General features: G+C 63.6%; 1 protein-coding gene across 1 annotated transcript; it reads right to left on the reverse strand.

The window, feature by feature from the left end:
* Positions 1–1,286: 1,286 nt before the first annotated feature.
* Positions 1,287–8,216, reverse strand: FGF3 (fibroblast growth factor 3). Its single transcript, XM_052662488.1, has 3 exons — positions 7,997–8,216; positions 5,660–5,763; positions 1,287–1,661 (listed from the first exon to the last, which is right to left on the reverse strand). Exons 1-3 carry the CDS (start codon positions 8,214–8,216, stop codon positions 1,287–1,289), a joined length of 699 nt encoding a protein of 232 aa, XP_052518448.1.
* Between the last annotated feature and the right edge of the window lie 1,061 nt (positions 8,217–9,277).

A 9,277-nucleotide genomic window follows, 5' to 3' on the forward strand; every position in this document is an offset into this window, starting at 1 on the left:
GTCCCCTCTCTGAGCCTCAACTTCTCAGGCAAACGTAGGCACCCCCAAGGCCTTGGCGGCAGGTTGGGGGAATGAAGGAGTTCTGGAATGGCTCTGGGTGGCCCGCAGCCCGGGTGCTCAGAATAGTCCACAGAGAAGCACACAGCTTCAAGATGGAGGGAGTTTGGGGAATATATACACAAAATAAATCTCTTCCTTTCTCTCTCTCCACATGTGTGCACATCTATGCACAACCAGGAACACACAACCACACGCATACGTAGATTCACGCATGCACACACACACACAGAGGCGCACACCCACACGTGCTGCGTGCTCTCAGTCGTGTCCAACTCTGTGTGACCTGATAGACTCTAGCCCGCCAGGTTCCTCTCTCCAGGGGTTTCTCCAGGCAAGAACACTGGAGTGGGTTGCCATGCCCTCCTCCAGAGGGTCTTCCTGGCCCAGGGATCGAACCTGCGTCTACTGCATTGCAGGCAGATTCTTTACCGCTGGGCCACCTGGGAAGCCCACATACCCAACCCCCACATGCAGACACTCAGGGGAATTCACACACACACACACACACACACACACACACACACACACACACAGATGCATTAGTCTCTTCTTTCCATCCAAACAAAACTTCTAGTGGTTAAAAAAAATAGTAACTTTCAAAACCAGGGAATTGAAATGTGTTTTTAGCCCAGTTTCTCAGATACAGTCTTACATCTTAAGACATCAATTTGGCACAGATTCCACCATCATCACAAGCAGATTCTTTCAAGTAAAACCTTCAAGTGTGTCTGCAGGCTGCATCCTCATCTATTAAATAACGTAGAACAAAATACTTTCAACGTTTTGATCACACCCCCCACCCCCACCCACCCATTGTCCCACAGCGCCTCCAACAGCCGGGACCCCTTGCTCCAGCTGATGCTCCGGGTGTGGGCAAGGGCGCTCCCAGCCTTAGCAAATGCACAAGTGTCCCGTTTACAGCAGCCCCCTCCAAGCCTGGACGGGGCCTCCTCGCTGCGTTGACGTGCTGGTTGTTTGAGAGAAGCAGGAAGGGTTGGGGGTGTATTCCGTTGGCCTGGGCAGAGGAGCCGGCTGCCAGGTGGGAAGGGCGAGAGCACGGAAGAGTCAAGGGTGGAGCCCGGCAAGCCCGGGTCGGCTTGGACGGCGGGGACTCCAGGCATCCATCGTCTGGTCTGCACCCCGGTCCTGGTGGCCTGAGCTCGGAGCCCAGCCGCGGGGCGGGGACGCTCACGGCCGCCGCTCCCTCCCCGGGGCGGGGGCTAAGCTCAGCCTCCCCGGTCCCGCGGCCTCCTCTGCTGCCTCCGCCTCCGCTGCCGCGTGGAAGCGGCCCTGCCGGGGGGAGGAGGCCTGGCCTGGCCGCCGCGCAGCCCGGCCGTGCCCAGGAGCAGCCGCACCATCTCGTGGTCCTTGCGGTCCAGCACGCGGGGCAGGAAGAGCGAGGACTTCTGCGTGCGGCGTGTCTTGAAGCCCCGGCGGGGCCGGCCCTTGCCGTTCACGGACACGTACCACAGTCTCTCGGCGCTGGCCTGGCGCCGGGCCCCGGGCCCTCCGGGCGCCGTGCGGTACAGCCGGGAGGCGTAGGTGTTGTAGCCCAGCTCGTGGATGCGCTCCACGAACTCGCACTCGGCGTTGTAGCTTTCCTGCGGGGCGGGCGGGGGCAGGGTCAGCGCGCAGCGCCCCGCGAGGAGGCAGGCGGGGAGGGGAGCCCTGGGCCGGGGTCTGGGCGGCCTGGCTGGCCGTCTGGACGGACAAACGCGGAATGGAAATAGCTTTTGTCAGTGCCCTCCGCGGGCTGCTGTGGAGCGTCTTCAGCTGGGGGGCTGGGCATGCCTTCCGCCAGCCTAGGCCCTCGTCCCAGCTGTAGGGGGACAGGCACGCCAAGGCCCCCCTCCTGCACTGTGCCAAGGGGCAGGGCTGGGGCACCGGGACAGCCGGCCAGGAGGACTGGCCTCTCTTCCGGGCACTGACCGTGAGGCAGGACACCCTCAGGGCCCCTCTCCATTGGCAGAGGGGGGAAGGGTAGGGTGCAGGTGGCCCAGTGGACCTACAGACTGGGCAGCTTATGATCCCCGAGGACCTCAGGAAGCAAGATGGGAAGCGCCAGCCCTCTCTCTCCAGTGACTCAGGAGCCCAGAGGCAAGGCTGGAGAGCGTGGGAGGGGAGGGCCTCCCCCAATAACCGCAGCCCCTCCTCTCTGCTCTGCCCCCCGCCCCCCGGCCCCTCGGTGGAGGCTCGGGGCTCTTTGGGTCTGCGTACAGATGCCACTGCCCAAGATTTTACAGATGGGGAAACTGAGGTCTGGAGGGGTGTCAAACCCCAAATCACAGAGGGATCTGATGCTCCTGTGGCCTGTGCCCACTCCCTGCATGTTGTGGGGCCCTCTGGGGTGGGTGGGAGGGTGGGCTCAGGACAGACCCGCCCCACCCCCATGCCGGCACACTGCTTCAGCATCTTACACTTGTTCCCCCCGCCTCTGCCCACACTGAGTGTCTGTGTAAAACTCAGCAGCTGAACCAGCTCTCCTCCCAGGCCCCTCTGTCCTGGAGAAGGTACCTTCTCCCTGGCTGAGGCCCACCCTGCAGGAAGCCTGGTGGGTTTGCTCTTTGCTGGGACACTTGGGGGTGGGGGCCATTGAAGGGACACAGTGCTGTGAACAGGGGCTCAGGCCCTACGGGAGGGCTTCTTGGGGGTGGAACACTGTTTGCACCTTGAGGGGGCTCCTGGATGGGGGGAGGCTACGGGTAAAGGGCTGAGACAGGCTAGAAAAAGGCATCACAGACGCACCAGTTCCCAGCGCCTCTCCCGCCCCCGTGGTCCCACCCCAGAGCCTGCTCCCGAGGGCCCCTCCCCAGAGCCACCCCCACCCCAGGCTCCACCTGCTCAGACTCTACTCCTTGCCATCACCCTCGTCCTCAGGGAGGCTGCTCCTCCTTCTTAGTTTTGCCAGCTCCTGGCGCTGCTCCAGAAGAATCAGCCAGGGCAGGGCAGAGGTGGGGACCAGGCAGAGGTGCACAGGGAGGGCAGGCACCCTCCCAGTGGGGTAACAATTGAAGGGGAGGGCGTGTTCCTGTGGGGCAGGAGGGGACAGGGGCACTCTGGGCAGCAGAGTACAGGGGAAGCATGGGCTGGGAACAGCAGGGCTTGTTCTGGAGAAGACAAGGGGTCCAGAGCCTGAGTGGAGATGGGAGCTGTGAAGTGATGGGGGGAGGGGCAGGCAGAAGGCGGTCTGGGTTGCTCCACTGTGAGCTGAGCTAAGGAATCTGGGTGATAATCTGGGGGTGATGGGGTGTTCCTGGAGGCCATCAGGTGAGTGGATTTGCAGTTTAGGGAGATGACTGATCAGGTGCCTAGCACAGAGTGTGACATATGGAAAGTGCCCGGGACACTGAGCAAGGAAGGGATGAATGCCAGGTGGATGGGAGGAAAGAAAGGTGGATGGATGGGTGTTGATGGGTGGATGTGTGAATGGATGGATGGATGGACAGATAGATGGATGGAAGGAGACAGGAGGGAGGGAAGGGGGGTGTGGACTGGAGGAGGGAGACCTGGAGGCCGGTAGCTGGGTCCCAAGACTGCTGTGACGGTCCAGCTGGGAGATGACGAGGGCCTGAGTTATAAGGGCACAGGGGTGGGGTGGAGAGAGGCCGAAACTGAAGACAGGGATTCAGGAAGTGTGTTCGAGGACTTGAAGGCGGACTGAGTGTGTGGCCAAGAAAGAAGCAGGTGTCTACCAGGACTCCCGGCTGACCCTGGGCTTGAGTGAGTGGCTGGTGGCGTAACAACTATAGCAGGGGAGTCAGGGAGCTGCTGGATTCAGCTAGGGGTGTGCTGCCCTCTGCCAGGGTAGTCTCTGAGCCATCAGGACATTTGGCGGACCTATAACTCTGAAGGGAGGTCAGGACTGGGACTGGGGGCTGTCAGGGTGCAAGAGTGGATGAGCTAGCCTGGGAGGTGAGAAGCAAGGTGATGGCAAAGACCAGGGACTCAGACGGTCAAGAGGCAGGGCAGTCGGAGCAGCACTCACGGGCAAATGGGGGGGCTCAGGACGGGGACAAGGGGTGGCAGGAGTGGCCCCTGGGCTGCCTCACCTTCCAGTTTATCTGCAACGTAGTGAGGCCTCCCATGCCAGGCGTTCTGCCAAGTCCCACCCCACCCAGCTAGACCACCGGGCTACCTGCGTGGGACCAGGAACCTCTCCTCTTCCGTCCCCGAAGCCAGCGCTGCCAGCTCTCAGAGACGGAAGCCACAGGGAGACTCTGGCCCACCGGGCATGCATAATTCTGCCCCCCCAGGGTCCTGGCCTGGGTCTCTCATGGAAGAGATAGCAGCAGTCAGACGCTTCCTCTCCTGATTCCAGCCCTACCTGCCTCCCTGTGTGAACTTGTCCAATGTGAACAAAGGCCGCCCCTGGTCAGTAAGACCTGCACAAGTACCGCAGGCCAGCTAGGCCTCCCCTCACCATCAGGGTTGGGAGTGACTGTGGGTGGTCCGAGCCCATTTCAGGAACAGAAAGTCAGTTTTCCTCACTCCGCACCAAAGGGGAGGGCTGGAGGGGTCTGGAAAGCCACCGTCCACCTCAAGAAAAAGTCAGACCAGACCCTGGGCTAAGGGCATGTGTTTATAAACCACGCTTGGTGTTTACAGACTAGGAGCCCACATAAAGGAGGCCGGGCGCCCGAGGGTCCCTCTTCCCAGACAGAGACTCCCCCGGGTCACAGAAAGCAAATGGCTATCTTCCTACTTCTGCCTTTCCTTTGGCCAAACCATGAACAATCTGTGATGGAAAAAACTGCTTAAAGGAGGACTTCCCTGAATTTCTCGACGGTGCTTTGCCTGACTTCAGACAGGCAGGGAAATGTCCGTGTTTCCCCTGCAAACACAACCGAATGGAGGAGATGGTCCTCGCCTGCGTCGTCTAGGTGACGGGTGGGTGGGTGGGTGAAAAGCCTCTCACTGCCCAGGGAGCATCAGCTGAATTGCATGTAATGACTAATTGGAGGTAGGAAACTTCCTAGTACATGTATTTTACTCCGTGTATGCCCCGCCCCTGAGGGATGAACACTGCCAACGCCCACAATCACAGGACCCCTTGTTGTGTAGGGACCCAGATGGTACAAAGACTGGGCTCCAAACCTATGTGCCTGGGACGTGGGCCCCATCGCCCTCTTGGTTCCCTCCTACAGACTCACATCTCTTGCCTTTCCTCCCTGTTCCTCACTCCGCTCTCAAGAGACCTCTGTCTGGGTGAACCCACAGAAGACCTTTTGCCTCCCGGACACCCTTGCTTCATCCCCAGGCTCGCCAGGGTCCGTTTATCTTGGTAGAAACTTGGGGCACAACCTCTCCTCTCCTCTCAGTTACCTTGAAGGTGACCGCAGAATGCCTGGGGAAGCATTTTCTCACCCCACAGCACTGGAGAACAGAGGATATCTCTACCCCGTCAGCTGGCAGCCGCCTCTAAGCAGAATCGGGCAGAAGAGCACCGGGCGGGGAGCCGTGGGACCTGGGGTGCTGGTCCCTGCATGTCCCCGGACAGAGCGTTATGCCGCCTATGTCCCTGTGTGTCCTCTGATGTGACGTCCAAGGGAGCCGGCTGCTCCGTTTGTGCCCCGCCCCCAACACGAGGCCCTGGACTCACCGATGCGTAGAGCCGTCCCCTCTTGTTCATGGCCAGATACCGCCCGGAGAAGAGCCCCTTGATGGCCACAACGCCTACCTCCACCGCCGTTATCTCCAGGATGCCTGTGAGGAGCCGGACAGCCTGTCACTCCCTCCACCTCCCATAGAGCCCAGCAGGGAAGGCTGAACACCCCTTTTCCCTGAGCCAGCTCGGGGCGGGGATGGGGGTGCTGAGGGCAACCCACACTGAAAGGGGGTGACTTTGGAAGTTTGGGGGAGGGAGAAACCCCTGGGTGGGAGGTGCAGAATGGGGAACACCAGGGAAGGCGTCTGCAAGGAGAAGAACGCCAACCTGGGAGAAAAGGAAACCAGCGTTTCCCTGCGCTGGACATGAGCCCTGGGGAGCCTCTCCAGCATTTAGTAAGCCAGTTGCATGATGGGCTGGCCAGACGCGCCAGCTGAGACTGGGGGCTGAGGGACTTGCTCAAGATGGCTCACAGGTGTCTGCACCGGGATTCAAACCCCTTGAACGTGGCAGTGTCTGGCTCTGGAGTGCCTCTGGGGGCCTGGGAGGGGGAGCTGGGCCCTTGGCGAGGTGAACTGATAATGGGATCCACCAGCGCATGGAGGGTGCCACCCAAACCTGCTGGCAGTGGACGTGGGTGGGAGATAATTGTCTCGAGCCTGTAGGGTGTTGGCAGGGAGCTCACAGAGGGAAGCCACCTGTGTTCACCCACTCCCCACCCAATGGAAGACAGTTTAAATTTCCCCTAACTCCTTCCGTTAGGACCGAGGGCACTTTTTTCCCCCCTGGGGAGTCTGCAACAAAGCCCCACGTGGGGCCACGGTGCCCCTGGGGTAACCACCGGTGCCCTCTCCGGGGGCGCCTCTCCGGTCCAGCGTCCTGCCCCCGGCACATGTCAGCGATCACAGGGCCAGGCCGCCGGCCGCCAGAGTCTTGCCCGGAGCGTTCGGGGCCCGGGAGGCACTGGATGCGGGCCTCTGGGCTCTCTGGACCGCAGGCTGGGCGGATTCCCCCGCCCCGCCGGGTCGCGCCGGCCTGAAGACCATAGTACCGGCGTCTGGATGTGGGACCAGGGCGGCGCTGGGCTGCCCGCCTTGGATGCCTCAAGAATTTGGATGCTCTGCGACTCCTGGGAGTGGGAGGAGAGACTGGATTTGGACAGAACCGAAGAATCGCTACCAGGCGGGAGCAGGGGCTTTCGCAGTCCCGTCCCGCGCGCAGTGGACGCCCTGGTAACATTTGGCTTCCACCGCGCGGCTCCGGAGGCGTCTTTCGAAGACGCCCTCGCCGGGCCGCGGCTTTCCTGGAGGAAGCAGAGTTTTTCGGCCGCCTCTGGAATACACCGCGCCTTTTCCTGAGCCCGGGGCAGGGGGAGGGGCAGATCGCGGGGCGCAGTGGAGGACCCCGATTCTCTGGCCACACACCCCGCCCACTGAGCTCCTGCCTGGCCCCGAGCTCGGGTCTCCAGCTCCTCACAGAGAGGAGCTGCGTCAAGTCCCCACGGCCCTGCGCTCCTCCTCGAGAAAGGACTCCGCACGAGCCCGGGTCCCCGTGGCCGGAGGAGCCAAACCTTGGGACCTCGCGGGACTCCGGCTCGAGCGCAGTCCGGGCGCGGGTTCAGGCTGCGGGGCGGGGTGACAGTGTGCCCGCGCCCCCAGCACCAGGCGGACTCCCCTGCGTGCTCCTAAGCCGCATCCCGTGGCCCCCCACCGGCGACCCAGGAGCTCATCCCGCCGGTCGCTCGGCGGCGGCCGAGGGCAGAGGCGGGAGGGCTGGGGATTCCGGTCTGGGGACACGATTCTCTATCCTTGCGGTCGCCTCCCGGGAGCCTCGGGAGCCCGGCTCTGTCCGGCGAGCTTCTTCCGCGCAGAGGCTGCGCGCCGGGGCGGCAACCTGGGCGGCCGCGAGCCGGGAGGGCGGAGGGGATGGCGGGGAGCCCCCAAGGGCGGCAGGAGGAGAAGGGGTCTAAATAATAAACAGGACGATAAATGCCTTGTCCAGGGCCTTTTCTCCGAAAAACTCAAAGGGCTCAGATTTGTCAGGACCACCGAACCCAATCGAGCCGGGAGTCCCCGGACGGCTTTCCTCACACCTCCTCGGACCAGAGGCGGCGGGGCGCCGGGGGCAGCCACCAGCCGGGGCCTCTTCGGACGTGACCCGCGCCCCCCCCACCCCAGCTCCCCTCTCTTCAGCTCCCAGACGTTGGGGGAGCCCAGGGGACCCCGGCGGTCTCCCTCAGGCCGCAGCGCTGGTCCGCGTCCCCGGGCAGGCATCCTTGCCTCGCCAGCCCCCGCGTGGGCACCGCTCCTTCCGGGGGCACCGGACACTCACTGTAGGCACTGTTCTCTAGGCTGCCGTTGACGCGGCCGCTCGGGTGCAGCTGGAGGTGGTATTTGGTGGCGCAGTAGAGCTTTCGGCGCCGGGGCGCCCCGCCGAGGTGCTCGTAGACGCCGCCGCGGCCGCCCGCATCCCGCCGCGGCCGCGCCCCGGGGCCCGCGGCCGGCCAGCCGGGCTCCAGCAGGCTGAGCAGCAGCAGCCAGATCAGGTCCATCGTGGCATCGCGCCCGCCCCGGGGCGGCGGCTGCAGGCGAGCGCGGCGCCCATGGAAAGGACGGCGAGCCGAGCCGGGGCGAGGCGCTCGGAGCCCACTCCCGCGCCTGGCGGTGCCGACTCCGGCTCCGCGGAGCGGGGGAGGGGAGCGGAGGGGAGGGGAGCGGTGGGTGTGAGGGAGGGAGAGGGAGACAGAAAGAGAGAGATCCTTTAATTTTCACCCCGAAACGGGTGAGATTTCCGTTGCTGCGCAAAGAGCTGAAAGAAAAGACGGTTCGGCAACAAAAGGCCGGTGCGGTCCCCAGGCAGGGGCGCGGGAGGCGCGCGAGGGGCGGGAGGCCGGGCGGGGTGGAGAGCCGGGGCAGGGCGCGGCGTCCGAGCCGGGCGCCCCCCGCGCTCGCTCGCCCCCCGCGTGCCGCCGTCGAGCCGTGGCTCTGCTCCGCCGCGCGCCCCGCGCCCGTGCGCCCTCCCGGTTCTGAAAGGTCCCTTCCCCGCCCCCTCCGCCGCCCCTCCCCCAGACCAATTATGCCTCCGAAAATTATAGACCCAGGCCTCGAGGCGGCCGCCCCAGGCCCTGTCACCCCCTCCCGCCCCTCGTCAATCCCCTGGCACAATGGGAAAGCCGCCGATGACTGATGTCCGCGAATACAACTCGCGGGGCAGTCGCGCTGACAAACGCCCATTAAAGGCGGTGCATAATGAAGCGGGCCCGCGGAGCTCCGCGGAGGGGCGGGCCTTGCGCGCGGGCGCGGGCGCGCGTGGGGGACCCCGAGGTTGACTGCGCCCAGGGCTGCCCACTGGAGCCCAAGGCTTGAAGGTGCTTTATCCCCTCGCGCATCCTAAGCACCCGGCACATGGCGGGAAGGATGAGGTTTGCGTTTGGAGCGTCCAGTCTCAGCAGCGCGCCAGAGAGGGGGTTGGGGCTGTAGGAGGGCGACAGTATAGCCAGAGAAAGGGGCACAGAGACATAAAGCCCTGGAGAGCAAGAGAGACAGACACAGACAGCTCAGAGAACAGGCGAGAACAGGACAGGAAGGAGAGAGACTGAGAACCAGAGATGGG

This window comes from Budorcas taxicolor, chromosome 25 (genome assembly GCF_023091745.1).
Source record: "Budorcas taxicolor isolate Tak-1 chromosome 25, Takin1.1, whole genome shotgun sequence".
Classification (NCBI taxonomy): Eukaryota; Metazoa; Chordata; class Mammalia; order Artiodactyla; family Bovidae; genus Budorcas; species Budorcas taxicolor.